Source organism: Fukomys damarensis, unplaced genomic scaffold, assembly GCF_012274545.1.
Source record: "Fukomys damarensis isolate Sample0158 unplaced genomic scaffold, DMR_v1.0_HiC HiC_scaffold_36, whole genome shotgun sequence".
NCBI lineage: Eukaryota > Metazoa > Chordata > Mammalia > Rodentia > Bathyergidae > Fukomys > Fukomys damarensis.
Genome location: NW_022900948.1, coordinates 26,019,000 through 26,041,503, shown reverse-complemented (window position 1 = coordinate 26,041,503; position 22,504 = coordinate 26,019,000). Strand labels below are relative to the sequence as shown.

At 37.4% G+C, this 22,504-nt stretch overlaps 1 protein-coding gene across 3 annotated transcripts in view; it reads left to right on the top strand.

Annotated features, from left to right (window-relative positions):
* The window catches only part of Tmem245 (transmembrane protein 245), a 98,746-nt gene that overhangs the window by 46,452 nt on the left and 29,790 nt on the right, over nt 1–22,504 (top strand). For 2 of the 3 annotated variants that reach the window (XM_010639291.2, XM_010639290.2), the window contains 6 exons: nt 345–427; nt 5,322–5,412; nt 11,627–11,725; nt 14,366–14,497; nt 21,906–22,028; nt 22,158–22,303. In XM_010639291.2, the coding sequence (XP_010637593.1) occupies nt 345–427; nt 5,322–5,412; nt 11,627–11,725; nt 14,366–14,497; nt 21,906–22,028; nt 22,158–22,303 (674 nt within the window). Of the gene's footprint in view, nt 1–344; nt 428–5,321; nt 5,413–11,626; nt 11,726–14,365; nt 14,498–15,295; nt 15,332–21,905; nt 22,029–22,157; nt 22,304–22,504 lie in introns of all 3 variants that reach the window. The other variant, XM_033758972.1, reaches the window with a different exon arrangement.

Below are 22,504 nucleotides of genomic sequence, written 5' to 3'. Positions count from 1 at the left end.
ATATATATATATATATATGTATACATACATATATTCACACAGTGTATGTGTAAGCTGTATATGTTTATGCATATGTGTTAAGTCTACATGTCTGTATTTTTTTCTTAAATTGTTGAATTTCTTAAAGGCAGAGAATTATGTGCTTGCTATTTCTCATAGCATGTAATATTGTGTATAATAGAATTTCACATAGCAATTTTTGGTGCATGTTTCTAAATTAATTCCAACCAAGATACATACTTATTTGACTCTGAAAGCATTTTTCCAATAATAGAATAAAAAATATATTTTAAATTAAATTTATTACTTATTGGGATTCTTTTCTCTCTTTATCCTAAATACAGGTACATCAAGAGAGTGTACACATGATTGAAGTCACAAGTAATTTGATTAATGAAACTCTAGCAAATCACCCTGAGTGGGCAAAGTAAGAATATTGTTTTGAAAAAGAATAGATATGGTTGATGTAGTTTTAGTATCTGCTTGCATGAAATGATCTTCATTAATACAGTGATATTGGAAGATGAAAGATAGGATTTGCCAAAGCTTGGATAAATAGTGTAATTTTTGCCAAAGAATGTCATGTAATATTGGGGAAAGGGAGAAGGAAGTGCTTAACATTTTAGAAACAATGTATTGTAGATGATATCATTTATCTTATATAACTTGTCTGTCACAGTGACTGAGGTAGATTGAAGACATTACCCCATTCACAGATGAGGAAGCAGGATCATTGGTTAAGGGATTGAGATAATAATTCCTCAGTGGAAGAGTCAGCCCACCAGTGCTTCCAGCCAGCTGAAGGGACTTTCTGTATACTTCAGGACATATTCCCATTTTGTATTATTTTTGGGAAGGAGTAGGCAAACTGTTGCTCGGGGCCAAATCCAGCCACCTGTTTTTGTAAATATAATTTTATTGGCATATAGCTATACTTGCTTACTTATTGTATGTAGCTGATTCGGGATTACAAGGGCAGAGAGAATAGAGGTTGTGGCAGAGTATATATGTTCTGCAAACTTAAAATATGTATTTTCTGAATCTTTACAGAATTTTGCTGAACTCTGCCTCAAAAGTCTTTGGGTACTTGTGCATTTTGGCTTTTGTAAGAAGGGTTTAGGTCTTTGGGAGGAATGTTCAGCAGAGCCATGCTGTTTACTTGACAAATGATATGACCTATTTTTTTTTTTTAATTTTTAACCCCTAGTTAGTAACTAGCTGATTTTAGGATTGTAAATTGAGATTGAAATTTATTTTCTCCTTTGTGTTTTGTAGTACTGGGAATAATCCCAAAGCCTTGTGCATGCTAGGCAGGCACTCTGCCGCTGAGATACATTCCCAGCTCTGATTTTATCCTTTGACCATTTCTTTTAATAAAACCTGTTTGGGACATTTCTCAAATTTGGTTTAGAATCACATTTGAATATTATTAAAAGAAATTTTTTCAAAATGTATTTCTACCCACTTATCATATTACTTAGAGCATGCCAAGAGTGCTCTCCCCCAGTATTTCTTGTTAGTTACAAATTGTGGCATATGTGTAAATGGAGTATTTCTCAGCATTAAATACAAATGAACTAAAAGCACATGCACCGACATGAATTAATCTCAAAGTAAGCATGCTAAATGAGAGAAATTGAACAAAAAGTGTCATACAGTATGATTCCATTTATGTTAAGTTGCAGAGTGGAGTCTGTATCTTCAGCTGTAGTAGCAGAAGGATGAGTGATTGTCCGCAAGTCAGTGTGGAGTGAGACTGCAGAGAGGGCATAGCGAGGGGTTCAGGGAAGTGATAGATATGTTCATTATCTTGATTAAGGATACAAGAAGAGAAGGGGCACAAGGTTTCATTCTGTAGCAGTCTTTTCCAAAAGAGTGAGCCTTGCACACCAGTTAAAGCTCCTAGAGTAGACTTGATAAGAGGTGCTGAAGTCCTGAAATGTGAACAGTTATAGGGGGAGTGAGAAGAGCAGATAGATTTTTGTGGTCTTCAGTGGGTTAGTGATTGATTGGATGCAGGAAGAAAAAATCTAGTATGACTTGGGTCTAGCTTTGGGAATTAATGGATGATGGTGGATACACAAAGTCAGAAGACAGAAAGAGAAAAGAGGAGCAGATTTAGTGGAGAAAATAATTCAGTTTTTTATCTGCTGAGTTTTAGGCAGCTATAATAGGTATAAATGGCTGTGTACTAAGCATCTGCGCATTGCCAGAGCAAAATCTGGGGTAAATTAATAGTTGGTGTGGGATTCAGGAAGCATGAGAGGCCTGGGTTGAAACTTTGGGAGCAAAAAGAAAGAGTTTATGTGATGTGTAGAGAGGGTGTCTGGCTGTGTGCCCTCTGGATCATCTCTAGTCTTTAAGGCTGAGAAAAATATAATTGGTTGGCAAAGTAGAATGAGAATTGGCTGTAAGAAAAGCAAGAGGAAAACTAAGGGGAGAAAGCAAGCACATCTCTGACTGCTACAGAGAGGCTAGGAGTGTAGCTCAATGGAATAGTATGTGCTCAGTATGCCTAAGGCACCGTGTTCAGTTCTCAGCACCACACACGTGTGTACTGCACAGATGTGCTGCAGAGAAGATAAGGTTAAGAGTAAAGTTGGATTTAGTGACTGTAAGAGCAATCTGTAATTTAAGGGCAGAACCCAGTTAGACTGCACTGTATTGAGAAATTACTAAGAAGTGTCATTCAGTCTAGTAGAAATAAACCCGAGCTCTTCCATTCTGGTTTTGCATTGTAAAGCACCATTTCTACTACTATTTTGAAGGCACACAGGGTCTGAGTAGCTTGAGCCCATGTAATTGTAGGTGGGTGTTTTGTTTGTTTGGTTTAAATTTTGAAATAATTATAGATTCACGTGGAGTTGTAAGACATGTACTGGGAAGTCCCATGTACTCTTCATCCTACCTCCTCCAATGTTGTCATCTTGCATAACTGTAATACACTAACCGAACTAGGAAACGTTACACTAATGTAGTATACCATTTTCAAATTTTGCACTAGTTTTGCATGTGTGTGTTCCCTGTAATTTCATCATGTGTGGCTTTGTGTAAGTCATCAACACACTCAAATTATAGAACTACTCTGTCACAGATCTTCTCATGCCACCCTTTATATCCACATCTACCCTCTGTTCTCTTATAGTATCACTAATCCTAACAACCACTGCTCTGTTCATAACTATAATATTGTTTCAAGAGTGATAACAAAATCTAATTATGAAGTAGGCAGCCTTTTGAAATTGGCTTGTAGTCACTTAGCATAATTCCCTTAAAAATCTGTCCAAGATGTATATATCATCAGCACTTTGTTTCTTTTTATTCTTAAGTAGAGTAATATTCTGGGCAGGGAGATTTTTAAAAGTTGCTTGGACTTTGGTTTTGTCAGGAAGGTCTGATTCTTTAGCAATAGATTGGTGGGGATGGGATGGAGGTGGACATGATGTAATGGGAGTGCTTCTTGCACATTCAGTGGATTTCTGTCATGAGGAAGGCAGTGAACCTTGGGGAAATTCATGTGTCCACTCCTAGTGGAGGAGATAGTTATGAGTGAGTCAGATGTACGTACTTCTAAGTTGGTGCACATTTTATATGTCCCATGCAGGGAATAGACTGCCTGTCATGTGTTTGGGGGAATTGGTAGATAAGTTAGAGTATTACCATTTTAATAATGCTTCAGAGGAAATGAGATTGTAGTGGGAACACATCCTAATTCTCTGCCAATAAATAGTCTTACGACTGAGGGTGCTGACTGGAGCATTTCTTCACTCAGAGTTTGCAACAGTGCGGGTGCTCTGGGTATCATTGTGGTGTGGAATCCATGTCCTTTGCTGATCCATGCTTTGCTGAGTTCTCAAACTGGAACTTGAAGAAGCAGCAGCGGGGGTCCTGTTATACATGTGGATTGCTGGAGCTTACCCTAGATTCTTCTTGGTATAAGAGGAGAGGGGCTGGGGCATTCAACAGACATTTGTAAATAAGCACCCTTAAGAGATGCATACTGAGGCCATGTAGATTTCTGGGACAGCCCTGGGCTAAGATGTGCTCTGCCTCTGGCCCTTGTCTATCTGTGTCACTATCAACACTTTGTTTCTATACTAATGTCACCCTGCTTCCATGCTATAAAAAATCCTTTCAATTAACTATGATCTATTTGACAGAAGTCTTGTCTCCTTCCTTCTTAAGCAGAACAAACTTTCCTTTGTGGCAGCTGTTCTCTTATCTGGGACAGTTCTGGTAGTCTGGAGCTCATTTTCTACTTTTTGCTGACTACTGTCAAGCGTCGTGATTTATATGTCTCAGGACTCTCATTAGCAGATGGGACTAAAATGTACTGAATATCACTCAGTCCTGCCTTTACTTGGATGAAACCCAATGGGCCAAACCATTATTTTTAATCAGGGCTGTTTTCTTGGCAGGCCTTATTGCGATAGATATTAACTTTTACTCAGGAAAGAGAGGGTAGGCCAGTCCAAATTGTGTAGGGACTTGGTTTCTGCCAAGATACCCCTCTTGCCTGAGTGTAGCAGCTGGCTGGGCACTAATGTGGCTGTGATGCACACACCTATTCATCCCAGCCTGGATTGCTCAAGTATTTCCAGCCCTTTCTCATTGCAAGGAGGTCAGGATTAAGTTGATGCCTTATAGCAGGTCTTTCATCTAATGCTCTTAGAACACCTAAGTATATTGGCAAGTTGTTTTCACAGTAGCCAGAACCTCTTTTTCCAGACTTTACTAGATGTTTGTTGATCATTGAGGATCTATCCAGATACCTCTGCAAATCCCCACATTAATACATATATATGTATGTGCGTGTGTGTGTGTATTCCAATAATATTTTTTCAATAAAAATATAGTACTGTATAATTGAAAATATTCAATAATCCTGAGTAATTTAAAAGCTTCTTAATTTCCCCCAAGTCATGTTTTATGTTTAGAGATCCAACTTTCCTGTTCATATCCTTACACTGCAAAATCATTACATGCCATGGACCACACTCTGAGAACCTTGTCCCAGATGTCGAATGCCTCATTGTCCCAGAACCACTTCCCCTGTTGTTGCATAGCCTGGTGAAGCAGGACATATGTGGACAGAAAAACCAGACAGAGTAGAATGAAAGAGAGGCTGTGGAAACAGTGGGTCTAAATGCTTAGGATAGATTGCCTAGTTAGTCTTAGGCATCAAGGATCCCTGCTTGTGACGCGTTTGCATCTATGCGTTAATGATTGGTCAACAACTTATTTAATTTGTATATCAGGTTTATGTAACAACATGCTAAAAATTGACCTTTTCTTTTTTTTCCTTTTTTTCCTCTGCTTAGTTGGCTTCCTGAAGCTCAAGTGGTCCAGAGAGCCCTAAATTCTGCGGCAAACAATGTTTATCAGTATGGACGAGAATGGATAACCCACAAGGTAAGGGAAGAGACTTTCTTGTGGCTTTTACTTTGCAGGATCTTCATAGGTAGGGATTCTTGCCTTGAAAAGGCATGAATAGAGATTCTGTTTGGAACAGTTTCAGTTTCTGAAATAGTTTTAAATAACATACAATGGAATTGCACCTTTTTGATAATCTCATCGAGTAGTGCTAGTTGGCTAAACAGTCTGAGAAGTGGTCATTTACTTTTGTTTCTAAGATGCATATGATTCAGTACTTGTGCCTAGGATAGAACGATCGCTAAACTTACATGGTCAAATAAGCCTTTGTGAAGAAAATGCTGTTAATGTATATTAAGCACACTTATCTGCTGGTACTGTGCTTGGCAGTTTCCAGTTAGTGTCATTTAATCTTTCTAGAAAGTGTTAGTAGTCTGAATTATTTTGCCTGCCATACAGAGGGTGTAATATCCCCACTGGCCATGTAAAGTGGCTTTAGACTGATGACTAATTCTAACTCCTGCTTCTTCCTGCTGTAGTATGCTAGGAGTGTGTGCCTGGACCTGGAGTATGTGTTCTCATGTGGCACTTGAGGTGAACCTGAAGGAGCATGGGTCAGGCAGGAGCGTATTTTAAGAAGGGTACTTCTGTAAGTGAAGATGCAGAGACAGGAATGTGCTTGAGGAGATGGCCTTGATGAGAGGGGAAGGAGCTTTGTGAAGGGGAGGTGAGTAGGGGAAAAGATACAGTTATCGGAGTTAAAAGATCAACCACTAGGATATAGATATAGGATATCCTTTTTCTGTGCCAGCATTGCCCATAAGAATAAAAGTTAATTGCAGTTCTAATATGCTGAAGTAATTAGGATCATGGTTATTGACAAGATTTTGTTGGAGGCTTGCCCAGAAAATTCTTGAGTATGTGATTCCTTGTTCAAAATAAAAACAACCAACCTGCTCTCCCCGAATGATGGAAGATACACTGTCTGTATGTATGTACCGATTGTGATCTGCTAATCTAAGGGTGGAATCATAGTTAAGGTGTGTTACTGATTCTCTTGGGTGTGTCTCAGATAACTGAATTCTCATACATTGTTTTAAAAAAATATTTATTGAATAAATGAAATTAAATATGTAGATACAGCTCTCACATCTACTATGGAAGGAAGATTTAGCCATCGGCCTTCTATAAACATGTTATTTGCTGAAATCATAACATTTTATTCTTGATTTAGATATTTGGCAGAGTTTTATAGTATGGAATTCTTCAGAGGAGCAAGATATAGAAAGAGAATTTGGGTGGCTAGAAAAATTTGCCTTACATTTAAAAACGTAGATCTCTACATAGAGAAATTTTTTGTTCAAGATGGTAAAAACAAAGATGGCTGAAGAAAGGTGGTCATTGATACCAGCATTATAAAATACAGAAGCAAAGGGATATCTAAAAAACAACCATTAAATGTTCATCAACTGATGGATGGATCAATCACAAGTGTTAAATTTGGGTTGGGGATTTAGCTCAGCCTGCCTTACAAGCATGAGGTCCCAAGTTCCATCCCCAGTACCAAAAAAAAAAAAAAAAAAAAAAAAAAAAAAAAAAGAAAAGAAAAGAAAAGAAAAAGGAAAAAAAAGTGGTAAATTTATATAATGGACTGTTTTAACTATATAAAGGAGTGGAATATTGACAAATGTTACCATGTAAATTAACCTTGAAAACACTATGCTAAGTGAAAGAAACAGTCAAAAAAGACCACATGTGTGATTCCATTTACATGAAAGATCCAAAAGACACAAATCTATAGAGACAAAAATTAGAGTGGTTTTCAGGGGTGAGGGGTACTGGGGGAAGGAAGGTGACTACTAATAGATATGGGGTTTCCTTTTGGGCTAATGAAAATATTTTAAAATTACTTGTAGTAATGGTTGCATAAATGTGAATATATTAAAAACTATTGAATTGTTAACTGGGTGGATGATAAAGTATTTGAATCATATCTCTGAAATTGTTTTAAAAAACAGCCAATTGAAACTGCAAATGTAACTTTCTAATAGACCTCAGATCTTATCTAGCTAAGGATCATGTAAGAATTGGGATATAAGAGCTGATACCTAGAAAGGGCTGAAGTGACAAAAAAAAAAAAAAAAAAAAAAAAAAATGTCATGCCAGTAAAAAGTTTTTTGAGATGTGCTTAGGTCAGAGTGGAGAATATTTCTATCTACCCTAACCTATTTTGTCGGCCTTATCTCCTGTGTCTTTGTATTGTTTGGGTTCTATGTAGGCCTCCCAGTTGGCTTTCCTCATTTAGCATCCTCATTCAAGCTATCCTTTTTGTTTGATACAAATTTCTAAAATCGGTATATGGAGATGCTATCCTAGAATAGCAAGAAAATAAGTGACATGTCTCTTCTGCCATGACCAAACGGAGAAGTCTATAAACAGGGCAGTTATTGTGCTAAGTGCTGGGGAAAGTAGCAGAGAGGGAGGGTCACTAAGCATAGAGAGAAACAGATTTCAGGTGCTAAGTGCTGTGGGTAGAGCCATGTGGTACAGAGTGACTCAGAATGCTGCTTTAGCTAGATTGTCTGTTTTTGGAAAAGATCTCTAAGAAGGTGACAGTTCCACTAAGACTTGAATGGCAAGAAGGCCCTGTTGGTGAAGGTCTGGGAAAACAATGTGTCAAGGTGAGGGCAGGAAAAAGTCAAAGGCTGTGAGATGGTAACAAGCTTTGTTGAAGGACAGAAAGAAGGCCCGTGTGAGGGCCAGTGTGGCTGGAGTAGGGAATGAGACAAACGATAGGTCATGACAAGAAGTTGGGAGTGCAAGGACCCGAGCTTGATTCCCGGTACCACAAAAAAAGAAAAAAGATGTAGGATACTTCAGTATTTGGGCCGATGATTTGGCTTAATGGTTCCGATGCCTGCCTTGGACGCACAAGCGCAAGGACCTGAGTTTGATCGCTGGTCCAAAAAGAAAAGAAGAAGTTAGGATTTTATTTCAGTTATGAATCAAGCATTATACAAACATAATAGAAAGAGATATTACCTGATTTAGGGTGTTAAAAGCTCCTTTTGGCTGCTTTTGGGGGACGAAGTCAAGAAGAGAAGGCAAGGAGGCCAGATATCCTGATAGCTGATATCCTGATAAGTTATCCTCATAACTTATGTGAGAAACATTGATGAGTTGGACCGGGATTGAGGACATGGAAATTGAGAAAAATGATCACATCTGGGATATAGTGCTAACAGAAGTTACTTATGGACTAGATGTAAAGTACAAAGAAAGGAAATTTTTGTTTGCTCAACTAGAAAGATAGCTGTGATGGAAAAGACATGGTGGGTAAGGTGTCAGACAGGTCAGTAATTCTGTTTGGGGCCTATTCCATTGGAGATGCCTGCTAGAGCTGCCACAAAAACAGTCATACATGCACAACTACAGTTTTGGGGGATTAGATGGTGGCTTGAGAATTATCACATGGTATCATAGGATTGGGTGAAGTGGCGTCTATTAGTTTTCTACAGCTGATACAACAAAATGCCACAGGATGGGTGGCTTGAACAACAGTTTTTCTTATGATTCTAGAGGCTGGATGTCTGAGAGCAAAATATACACAAAATTGGCTTTTACTGAGACCTCTTTTCTTGGCTTCTAGATGGCCACTGTCTCACATGGTCTTCCCTCTGTGCCCTGATATTCTCAGATAAGGACACCAGTTACATTGGATTAGGACCCATGCTAATGTACGTATTTTAACCTTATTGGCAGATACAGTCACATTCTGAGGTATTGGTGGCCAGGACTTCAGCATCTGAGTGGGGTGGATAGTGCAGGCCATAAAGTGGCTTAAGGAGAAAGTGTAGAGAGAAAAGGATCAAAGAGGATTGGGGATTCTGGCTTAGTGGCAGAACACTTGCTTAACATGCCTATGGCCTTGTACACCCCCCCCCCCAAATAAAAAGAAAAACGATGACCAAAGATAGAACTTTGAGGTCTTGAGCTTTTGGGGGTCAAAGAAGGAGTTGGCCAACTGAGGAGTAGTGCTTGAAGTAGAAGAAAAACTAAACTGTGTGTGACACAAAAGTCTAGAGAAGAAAATGTATCAAGAAAGACTTGGGTAGCTGCAGCAGTGTTGCTGAAGTTTCAAGCAAGATGAGTACAGACAGTTGCCCCCTGACTTTTATCCCCCTTCCTGGATAGGTTACTTGCCTTCAGTTAGATGGCTCTCAAGTGATGCTCTGATTGCTTTTGCTGTGCTTTCTTGCCTTTTATATGCAGAGAGCATGCTTGAGTGATTCTCCCGATAGTAGTGTTGAGTCCATTAGACTTCCTGCTCTCTATCTGTCTTCCTTGTAATTTGCAGTGTGTATTGTAATGTCACACAAGTGTTCTGGGTCTATGATGCTATGCTATGGTTGATAGCACTGTGATTTTGAAATTAGTATTTTATGACTTGAAATTTTGCCGTACAGTTTTTTACTTTAATAACTGTGATATTTTAGAATTATTCATTGTTGGGCTGGGGGGGAAGGCTGCTAGAAGAAATGCCTGCTTAAAATAGTGTTTTACTGCATTTAAGGCCACTATGTGTGACCTTAACAATTTTAGGCCTTTTTTGGCTAAGGAGATCTCAGAAGCTCATGGGAAATATTGGTAGCAGGAAGTCATTGAGTTTCTGAACATCATGATATATAAAAGACTAATAATTCAAAGTAAAGGAAATTAGGCTGGGTATTTGTGACTTATTTGAGTTACTTTAAGAATTTTCTCTGTGAGGTTGTTTTTGTTCATATGCTCTACATTGCTGTAGTTGAAAGAAAATTAGAGAATATTTTGTCCTGACTGCCACTTAACTGGGTGACCTTGGGCTTATCATAGATTCTTTTAAAATTTGTTTTCTGATCTTAAAAGAACAAAGGTAGTTACAAAACCATTTTCTTTCTTTTACCCCCCCCTCCCTTTTTTGGAGTATTGGGAATCAAATCCAGGGTGTTGTACGTGCCAGGCAAGGTCTTTAGCACTGAGCTGTACATGGTCAGCCCAACAAAAGCATTTTTTCTTAACTCTTGGGGTTGTTATAAAGATTGGATAATGTAGGTAAAAGGCATTTTAAATTGCTTGGCCCAGGTAGATGGCTATTACATTGAATAATTTATGTCTAGTTCATGAATAAATCAATTAAATACAAAGATATATTTACATCAAATATGTCTAATGTCTAGTTGAAGTATAAGGCTATCATCAAGTAAATACACATTATAAACCAAAATGGAAAAAATAATCACTCAAGGAAAAAAAAGATAAATGATGATTTACCATTTTACACTTGCTAAATTATCTAAAAAGTTTTCAGTTAGTCCATAAATCTTTGGGAAAATTGGTTTGTCCTTACAATGTTGGACAGTATTAATTAGTACAATCTTTATAGAACACTGTTTAGTAATCATAGTTAGAGCCATCATTTTCTTTGGTTCTTATTTATCTATCTTACTATTTGTGGGTTAAAAAATAATAGCTATGTTTAAAGGTGTTCACAGCACCATTGGATAATGATTAAGTAACACTGTAACTTGAAGTAATTTGAAACCAGTAAAAAATAAAGAAAATAGAAAGTTGCAGAGACTTGGAGAAATGGAAGCAGTTTTTATTAAACCAAAAGAACTACAGTTCAATGTTTTGAAAGTATCTTTAATACTACAATATGGTTTTAATAAATAAGTAGGATGAAGTTGTAATGAATGCAAATTATCTTGTTTCAGTGTATTTGATTCCCACAAATCTAGAAGCTACTTCAGTCAGTCATAGTAATCTGAGGCCTTGTATTTTTCAGTAAGCAAACTAAGGGCAGGATTTGTGTTTACAGTGAAGGTCCTAAAATTATATAGAAGTTCTTAATAATATAGATACATGTAACATGAGACTGATGAATAACTGTGGGTCCTCGAGTCATAGGGAAAACATTTTTCTCTGGGTAGGTAAGATCAGATAGATTGATAAACATGGCTTAATTTGCACTATTCTCATTATTTGAAATAGCTCTCTTAGAGACCTCAGAGTAAAGAAAAAGCAAAAAGACATGAGAAGAAAACAAAAGGAATGTTATGGGAACACTGAGGAATAGAGTTTAAGAGAATAACAATGTGATTAGTGATGATTAAAAGTCTGGAACATTTTAATTTGGCTTGGAACAAATGAACGCCCAGTATTTATTTGTTTTATTGGAGTGTTGCCTGATATAGTAAATTTTTATTTTTTCTAGCTTCATAAAATTCTAGGAGACAAGGTGAACAATACTGCTGTAATTGAAAAGCAAGTACTAGAACTCTGGGACAGATTGTATCATTCTTGGTTTGTAAAGGTAAGTTATTTTAGTTAAAACTTTCCATAAGAAACAAAGGTTTCCTTTGTAGGTTCATTTATGTGGTAGGGTTGTATTAACATTGGAATTTCATTTATTGGGGTTTTTAAACAGCAACCTTTTAAGGCCCAGGTCAATAAAAGTCAGCTTTTATTGGTGGTTAGTCTCTGGGAAGAACTTGTTAATCCCTCCAGTGTGTCAGTATTCCATTCTCTGCTCATTTTTATAGACAACATCTTGTCTTTTAGATTTGTTCTGTGCAGTAGAAATGTATTATATGCCGTGTGTGTGTGTGTGTGTGTGTGTGTGTGTGTGTGTGTTTGCGTGTTTGCAGTGCTAGAGATTGAACCCAGGGCTTCATGACTGGTAAGAATGAACTCTACCACCATTGTACTTCCAGCCCTTGTTAGTCCCATATGTGATGTATTTTTCTAGTAGCTACATTAAATCACTAAAACAGAGTGCATCTTTTTTTTTTTTTTCTGGTGCTGGGGACCAAACTCAGGACTTTGTGCTTGCCAGGAAGGTGAGGCGCCAGTGAGCTACATCCCCAGCCCTCATACGACAATGATTACATACGATAATTGTAATAATATATTTTGCCTAACTTTGTATAGCCCAGCTTCTATTGTTTCAATATGTAAGCAATAGAAAAAATTTAATTATATATATTTAAATAATTTAATCCTTTTTAAATGCTAAGTATTTAAAATCTAGTGTACATTTTACACCAACCACACATTTCAGATTTTGGAGTGGACAGATTTTAGGTGTTCAGTGTCTGCATGAGATTAGTTTCTGTTTCTGTTTAGTCCGGTTCTAGATATAAATAACTTTTTTCTTTGAGGAAGTAGAAATAGATCTAAAAGTTGATAGAGACCTTTATTTTAAAGCAACATTGGTGTTTATACATATGCACTCTTACTTCAAGATCTGTAATGGAAAGTACTACTGTCTCTCACCAAGTATAAAAATGATGGTATTGTAAGGAGTGGGTTCCGTGAGCTGTGGCCTACCTGGGTCTGGTGGGTCCTCAGGCAGCATATTGTGTGTATAATGGGGGGAAGAGGGGAGCTGGTGATTTCCCCCTAGGGTTGGTGAAAGGAGAAGAGAAGCAGATATAAATCTCTTAACTTGGGATTGAAGAGGAAGGGCCTGACTTTTGTTTGAATTTGTTGCTTAGTGACCTGGTTTTGATTATGTACTGTTGCTTTGGGGTGAGTTAGGGAAATAGGTTTGGTTTTTGTGGGTTGCAAAGACCGAGAGTTAAAAAGTAATAGGGGCATGTTAGATAGAGTATCATATATTTGATTCCATCTGGTGAAGAACTAGATTAGAAAGGTCATATCTCTTTCCTGTGCCAACTCTGGGGCTTCTTAACAGTTTTTCCTATCCCATACCCCTTTGAGTCTCATTTTACAGTGGAAAAATGTCGGTCTTAAAAATCATAGATACAATTTCAGTTTCTCAAAAGTGTAAATAAAGAGTTAAAGGTATAATAGATGATGTGAAATAGGAAGAAAAGGGACAAAGGGTAAGGAGAAATGGGAGGGGTAGGCTAAAGGAAAGAAGGCAGTGGAATTAATATGAGAAATGAAAAGATAGAAACATAGTCTTTGTAGATAGGGAGGGAGTGAAGGGTTGAAGGGAGGGCAGGGGAATGGGGAAAAAATAAGAACATGGATTGTGTAAAGGTGCAAATTTCCAATGATGAATGTCATATTGTATACCTTAAGTGTACCAATAAAATTAATTTTAAAAATCATAGATGTGTAACTGGTTAAGTATATCATTTTGTTTACTTCTTTTACCATGAGCTAAAGTCTTTGTGCACTGTGTAATGGAGACGAATATCCTGTTTCATTTGCAAAAGTGAGAGGTTGGAAGCAAAATTCCAACAGTGCGAGAATGGATGCAAAATATCAAGAGTATACCCCTGAATTTTAACTTCATGGTCACTGTTTATTTACATCTCTTTCAAATTTAGTTATTCCTGCATCCCTGCCAATGTAATTATCTTACAGATACATGAGTTAGATTTTGCTCCTTGTTCATGTTTGTCGTAGCCTCCTCCCTCTCCCCTTTTATTTTGTGCAGAAAATGAATAAAGGCCATGCCTGTAATCCCAGGAGGCTGAGGCAAGATGATAGCTGTGAGTTCAAGCCCAGCCTGAAATACATAGTGAGACACTGTTTCAAAAACAAAAACTAAAAAGGATAATGAATAAAGGAAATGGGGGGGGGCAAAGAGGTGGGAAACCAAGAAAGGTGTATAAGACCTATAAAGAAAAGGTGCAGTGAATATTATATTAGTATACTGTTACAAGTGCTGAGAAATAACATGTTCACAAATGTATTTAGGGGGCTGGGGATTTGGCTCAGTGTTTCCACCACCTACCTTGCAAGTGCAAGGTGCCAAAAAGAAAAAAAATTATTTAGGAGGAAAGCATTTGTGCCAGACTTAGGTATAGTACCTAGAATGTAAATGGAGAAATACTATGTTTTTGATTTCTTAAATAATGTATGGTTCTTCACCTTTGAGTACTTGATGAAGTGTAAGTGAACCTAAAGCAGAATGAGATGTTTATAATTTTTACTCTTTAAGATGGAAATTTTACATCTGAACTGTTTTATTCCATAGAATGTAACGCATTCTGGAAGACACAAAGGACACAAGATGCATGTAAGCCGTCAGAACAGCTGGCTGGGAGACATTCTGGACTGGCAGGATATTGCGTCCTTTGTTCACGAGAACATTGAGACGTTTCTTTCGGTAAGGAATACTCTTTATAGTTAACTGGACTTCGAGATAAAAATAGAAACTAGTTCCAGGTTTTCTTTATACACATTGGGATTTTTAATCACCCTGTTTTTAATACCATGACATTTATAAGTTTGAGAACTCCAACTGGACTAGAAAGATGGCCAAAATTCGTAGTCCCCAGATGTGCCTCCCTATTAGTTGTCTGGCTGAAAATAACAGAGATGCGGGATCCTGAGGCATACGAGCAGTGCTGTGGGCTCGGATTCTGAGGTGGTGTCCTCCTCCCCTTCTCCTGACCAGCACGTTTCCAGCTGGGCCACTGCAGAGGCCCCTCCTTTCTGGTGGGCAAAGATCTTGATGTGTGGAAATATAGTTCAATTCAGTAGAGAGGCTAAGTGTACAAAGGCTTAGCTTGTTAGCGTCCCCCATTTTCCCATTCTGCACCTGCACTTCTGCAGTCTTGCCGCATTGCTGGGTGTTAATTACTGCTCTGTGTCCTTCAGGTGCACACTTTGTGAGGTGTCTAGGCCTGTGGCTTTTCACAGACATGAGAATTTTCTTGTGAATAAATTAACAAAGGTTGAGATTTGCAGTACTAAATTTTTAAAAATTTAAGTTTTATCAAAGTAATACATGACCATAACTGAAAAGCCAATGCTTAAAGAAAACAAAAAAGGCAGTGCCCTACTCTGTGCCTCAGTGTTGATCTCTAGGAATAGCTGTCAGTTCCAGAAGCCGCTTTCTTTGGGTCTTTACTCCCGAATTTTTAAAATGTTTACACTGCTCTTTCTTGTTTTGCTGTTTTAGATATTATCTTTTGGCTTCCAAATATGGGAGATGAAGGTAAAGATGTGACTTCCTTAAAAGTCCCGTCTTAACAACTCCTTCAGTTCTTAACATGTTCCTTGCACTCACACTCTGCCTTTCCTCCCACTCACCTGAGATAGTTTATAGTAGTTTGGAATTAAATCTACATTCATATGCTTTTTATTTTTATTTTATACTCCCCTTCCCCTTTCTCTCTCCTTCCTTCTTTTTTGCTTCCTTCCCTCCTTCCTTCCCTCCCTCCTGCTCGAGCCTCATAAGTAGCTGGGACTACTCATGTGTAACACAGCACCCAGCTGTTTTATATTTTTGATATTCTCCACTTCCTCTGTTTTCTCTAGTACAGTGATTCTGAAGCACTTAGGGTTAGTTCCAAAATGAAAAAATTTACCAAGAGTAGTTCTCTTTTAATTTTTGCAAATCTGTTTAGTATCAGGATTCTCATATCTGCTCTGCTTTCTGTCTGATACGATTATTTTGGTTGAAATATATGAAGAATATCTAGCCTTACCAGATACCTAGTTGGAAAAAAACAGAGATTTTTTTTTTTTCTTTTTTGGTGGTACAGGGTATTGAACCAAGGACCTTTGCCCTGAGCTACATCCTCGGTTCTTTTTTATTTTGAGCATCTTGCTAAGTCAATAGTTTTCCTAAGTTGGACTCAAATTTGAGATTGTCCTGCATCAGCCCTCCTTAGAGTGTTGGTATTAAAAGTGTGTGCCATTATGCCCAGCTAAGATAGGAAACTTTAACAGCCTTTCTTGTGGCTATTCTTTGATTACTACACCTAACCTGAGCACATGGTATTTGGAAAAGGATAGTTGTATTGTGGAATTCAAAACCATGTCATGGAACTGTTTTGTGCTGTGGTATAGTAAAGTCCATTGATCTGTCTTAGCTAGGAGTTTTTGTTTACCCTTATGTGATTTTATAACATACACTAGTCATTTAGAATATTGGTTCACTGACTTCAAAAGGTAGATTTTTAATAAACACAGTATTAAAAGTCACTGTTTTTTTTTTTGGTACCAGGTATTGAACCTCAGGCAGGCACGGTGCCACTGAGTTGAATCCCCAGCCCAAAAACTCATGTTCTTTACAATCATCTAACTCTTTAGAAAAACACTTAAGCTGTCAAGGTTATAGTAACTGATAAATAAATTTCCAAAATTATGTTTTTTTTTCTTTAATGACTCAAATTTTATTGTTGATAGCACACATTGTCAGTGGATTTCCTGGAAGTGACACTTTACTCATTTTTGGAGGAAATTTCTGTGGAATACCAAAGCTGCTAGGTGTTCTTTGATACAGACATGGTGTTCAGTGCAGAGATCACATAGTTCAGCTCCCAGCTCAGTCACATTGGTGCTTTCCACTTAGGTGAGCAGCAAAAGTGCTTCAGCCTAACTTCCTGTTTTCTCATGCAGAATATTAAAAAGCTATTCAAAGGCTGATTCGGATAAACTCCTGAATTTTGCTGCTGCGTAAAGGAATTCTGGAGTAATGCTGGTCCTGAGCTTGTGGTGGTAAAGAATACAGTGAACGGAAGAGCAGTTAGGTGCTGTCCCTATTCCTGCCATGGCCCAGCAGTCCTGCTGGCCCTTAACTGTCACCACACTCAGTGTAGATGCCCTCACGAGGAAATGCAAACTTTGGAGGATCGTGAGGGAAATTTTGTTGTTGTTTTGCTTTTTGAGACAGGGTCCTGCTGTATAGTTCAGGCTGGCTTGAACTCACTGTGTAGCCTAGGTTGACTTCAGTGATCCTTCTGCCTCAAACTCCCAAGTGCTGGGATTACAGTACAGGTGCGTTCCACCACACCTGGGGAGGGAAGTATTTTGACCTTACAAAACCTCAGAAAAGGTGTTGGAGATACCACTTTTCCAGGAGACACACTTTGAGAACCAGTTACCTGATTTTCTGAACTGCCTTTCAGTCAGATGGTGGGCTTTAACATGGATCCTTAACTCTTAAAACATTTTTTACTTTTCTTCTCTGTGAATTGTCCCCCACCCCCACCCCGAGGCTTCAACTTTACTTTTGAAACCTTTGTTGAATTTTTTATTTCTGCTTCTACAATATCCAACAGCTCTTATATTTTGAACCTTTTTAAAATGTTTTTGAGGATACTGCTAATATTTAAATGTATTTTCTATTACTGTATATTTTATAAAATATTGGGTCTCAATGTGGTATTTTCATAACATGCATATAACATATTTTCATCATATCATCACACCCTTAAATTTGTAAAATGGCTACTGTCCCCAGTTTGCTCTAAGCTTCTTTAAAGTTTGTTTTTCTTTCTCTTTACCTCTGAGGCTTTCCCAAATGTCTGTGACCCCTAGCAGTGTATTCCTTTTTAAGAGTGAAAAACTAACAGCCAGTTCAAAGGGTCTAGCCAGGCCAGCCTATAGACAAGCCCCAGGGGGCAACAGGTTCCACTCAGTTTCATGGACTTTCTAGGCAGTGTTTTGTTTTTTGTTTGAGACAGGGTCTTGGCATATTGGCTGATCTTAAACCCACAGTCTTCTTGCCTGAGCTTCCAGAGTAGCTGGAACTACTAGCAGACACCATTGCACCTGGCTCTTCAGCAGCATTTTAATGATAGGGCTTTCAGAAGATAGCTTATCCTCTAACAATATGTTTGAATGTTTGTTTTCCCCCCAAACTCAGGTGAGTTAAGTAAAACTTACTGAATCTTTCTTGTCTTTTGATCCTTTAGTATTGAATTTTCTTTTCTTTCTTTTTTTATTTTTTATTGAGTTTATTGGTACTTTTTAGGTATATAGTACAGTTACATTCATCATTGGGATCTTTTACCTTTACATGATGTAACTTGGTTCTTATTTTTTCCCTTTTCCCTGCCCTCCCTTCACCTCCTCCACCCTCCCCATTTACAAAGATTTTGTTTCCATTTTCTCCCTTTCTCATATTTTTTCTTTTCCTTTCCCCTACCCTTCCTGCTTCCCCTACTCCTTTAGACCTTTTCTTCCTATTTCATATTGTCAGTTATACAATTTAAACCTTATTTACACTTTTAGTTTTTATTTACACTTTTAGTAAATTTGGTATTTACACAATGCATGTCCTGTTTATTTCACTTAAGAGTGTGGCCTCAGTATACATCTATGGAGCTCTAAATGTCTCTGGTTTCTCATTCTTTATGGCTGAGTAGTACTCCATTTTATAGGGGAAAAAAAAAACCTTTATCCAGTCTCCAGTTGATAGTCACTCTTTTTTTTTTCTTAATAGTTGAGTTTTAAAGGATTTGCTTCTGATTGGTGAAATGACATTAGTGAATCAAATTAAGACAGATGATACAGAAAAATTACTTAAATTTTATAAATTTTTATGGAATGAAAAGGATAGGCAGTTTTAAAAATGAAACAGTTTAGCCATGTAGTCCAAAAAAAATTAAATAGACAATTAAAATAAATAATTAGATAAAAAATTAAATAACAATTCTTATATCCCCAAACACATTTACATATTGATTAATGGATGGTTGAAGGAGTAGGTGATTCTTTAGTGATTTTTATATCAAATATTTTTTGACAGATATACCTATAAATAAAGCTTAGTGCTTTGTAAATATCTCATAAAGAATCTTCAAACCCAATGCAATTGCCTTCATGTTGTTGTTGTTGTTTTTTGATATGGGGGTTGAACTTGGGCCCTTGAGCTTGTGAGAACCACTGAGCCAAATCCCCGGCACCTTCATATTAATAGCAAACAGGCTTACTGGTGTTAAATACCCTAGTAAGAATTAGTGTTCAAATTCAGTTTTTCTTTTCTTGGCTCCAGAGACCTGGCTGTTGCTATAATAAACTGTATTTCCAAGCTGTGTTTCATCCTCTTTGTCTCTTACCTTTATATTTTCATTTGCTTTGTTTTGTCAGCTTTTTCCTGATTTTGTAGTAAGTAGGCAGTTTAGAGCTATGGTGTGTGACCCCTTTCCAGTGCACTTTAGAACAAATTGAACTTCTTCCTACTTTCCTCTTGCCCTCTTGCTTTAGCATTTTCACCCTTTTTCGATAACCTGAACTTTTACTTTCTTCCGTTTTTACTGTGATATTTATGCCCAGTTTACCTGACTAGATTTTAAGTTCTTGAAGGCAGAAAGACTCTCATTTATCACTGCTTTTGAATTTAGCAATGTGTTAACATTGTCAGTTTATGTATGAGAAACATATTATACCATGAATAATGATCAATTTTGTATTTAGAAATAGACTGGCAAAGTTGAAATGGTGTTTTGAGATCATGTAGCTCAGCTCCCTTCCTCTGTAGCTAGATTAGGAAGAGAGGAGCCAGACAGAAATGGACAGTGGGGTTCATGTAGTCTGTATCTCCAGGCTCTGTTCAGACTTTGAGGCAGACAGCGACAGCTTGCTCCTACTCAGAGAAACATTTTCTTACTTTAACTTCTGCATCCCTGTAATGTTCTACTCTTTCTTTTTTTCTAAACTGCTACTTTTGAGTCTTCATTGGTTCCACAGAAGGTAGGCTAATGGCTCTCAATAAGTCCCTAGTAAACCAAATTAATAACTGAAAGTTTATCTAGTGAACAGTGGACTCAAATGGACAGGATGCAGATCAGCTGGAGGATGTTGAGGCTTCCTTGGTCATCTCTAATCCACAGCAGAAACCGCTTTTTAGTGAGCTGTGGACGGGTTTTTTTGTGTATGTTTCATACAACTAATCTGTTCTTGACATTGTTTCAGTTATGTTGCTACTGTTGATTGAGTTAATGTAAAACTTGGCTCATATTTTCTACTTTTTATCTGTAATGCATTTGGTCTGTTTCATTTTCAGAATTTCAGGGCCCTTGCTATTGTTTCTACCTTCATTTCCTCCTTTCTAAACCCGACATATATATTAGAAACTAGTGTACTTAAAAAAAAATTCTTTTCTTTTTGGTACTGAGGATCGAACACAGGTTTTTGCACTTGCGAAGCAGGCAGCAGAACCACTGAGCTAAATCCCCATTCCTTACTTTAAAAATTTAATTAATAATTCTAGAAATGTCCGTTTCTCTAATTTCTTTTCTTTCAAGTAAAAAGTTTACTTCATTGTTGTGAAGTCTACCATTATACAGTTAATATATTCAGTTAATTTCTTAAGAATTATCACAGGGTATTTTTTATCAGTGTGACTTAGAAACTATTTAAAATTTTTTTTATAAAAATTCCAGAGTGACTCAGCGTCAGAAAGAATGCTTGTCAGAATCAAAAATAAAAGCATTGTTGGTTTGTTTCTTGGATATGGCATTGTTCATTCATTCTTTATTTGACAGGGTCAAACAGTTAATCATGCATATTTTGTAGGCACCATGAAACATTTTCAAGATTTTATGTAAGGAGTTTTTGTAAATGAAACCAGACTGCTGAAAATCTCTTGTGAAGACTGAACTGAGGTTTTCAACAAATGCGGAGGGCAACAAAATGTGCCTTTTATAAATGACACATTTGAAGTAGGAAAGGGATGGATAGGCCTTTCATAGAACAGATGGTATAACTTGAACATATGACAAAAACAGAACTGCTATGTCAGAAAGGGCACCAAAGTACAAATCAGACATTAGGAGTTCTGCTGCTACTTCTTAGCCCTGTGCCCATGGACACATTTTAAAAGCCTCCGAACTTCAGTTTTGTGTGTGTGTGTGTGTGTGTGTGTGTGTGTGTGTGTGTGTTTAAAATAAAAATACTGTCATCTGCATTGGTTCCTTTACAGCATTGTGCTGAGGTTTGTGGAAGCATTTTGAAAACTATATAATGGAAGGTGTTTTCCTTATCATTATACTTCCATGTTTTTCATTGAGAGGAAGTATTCCACTTGGGGAGGGTAGAACAGACATTATCATGAGGGAATTTAAGTTCATGGAGAGATAAGAAATGAAAGCATGCAGATATACTATCAATATTGTGCATCTTCTTTTAGGAGTATTTTGTGTATGATAACCATCATGTTGAAATCTGGCTCTAGTGAATTCTCAGTTGATGAATCAACTGCAGACAGTAGGTCTCAATGTTAAAGGCAGTGTCTATCTCAGGAAAGGCTCTGCCTTTGACCCCATCATTACTTTTGCTGTGATTTTAATGGTCACTGAAGTTATACTTTGTATATTTGTAGTTGAATCTAAGTTGGAAATGACAAAGGTGGGGAGGTGGACATCTGAAACAGCAAATGCTAGAACTTAATATTCTTCATGATAAACATACACAGGGCATATTCTGACATGTTCTCCTGTGGATACTTTTATGTCCATGTCAGTTTTTACATAGCTATACTATATATAAAATTTTTGTATTCTGCTTTTAAAACAGCATTATAGCAAAATATTTTCTGTTATAGTAGACATTTCTGATAACTGTTTAATACTTTTTTATGTAGATTCACTGTGCTTAGCCATTTTCCTTACTGTTAAATATGCAGATGTTTTTGATAGACTTTTTCCCCTTCACTTAAAATAGTCCTCAGTTCTTATCTGTGCATTTATGACAGTAAGACACTGTATTGAAAGCACACAAGGTGGCTGTGGCATGTCCTTTCATGTAAGCGCTGACATTTGGCTTTCCCTCCTCATCAGATCTTGGAGTCCCTGTGGATTGTTATGAGCCGGAATGTGAGCCTGCTATTTACCACGGTCACCACGCTCCTAACCATCCTTTTCTACAGTGGCACTGCCCTCCTCAATTTCGTGCTTTCTCTGGTATGTATGGCTAGATAAGTATACATCACAGTTCCTTCTCCATTTTCTTGGTTATTTTTGCATTTGTGGATGTCTACCTACAGTTTTCCAAATGTGATTTTTTAGGAGATACTGTCCTTTGTTTTGCAGATAATTTTCCTGACCACACTATTTTATCTGTTAAGTTCCAGTGATGAGTACTACAAGCCAGTGAAGTGGGTGATAAGCCTGACACCACTGTCTCAGCCAGGTCCATCTTCTAATATTATTGGCCAGTCTGTGGAGGAAGCTATCAGGTAGGGATAAGATTGATGCTTGTTATTCCCTTTACAAACTTCTTTCCATGAGAAGCTTCTTTTTTGCCTTGAATTTCCTAGTAACATTCAGTACTAACTAGTGAAAGACTGTGGTATTCTAAAAGGTTTTCATCTCATTTTGAGAGGATGTTGTAAGTACATATGTTTATAAGGTAAAAATATCCTAAGGACTGTGATACC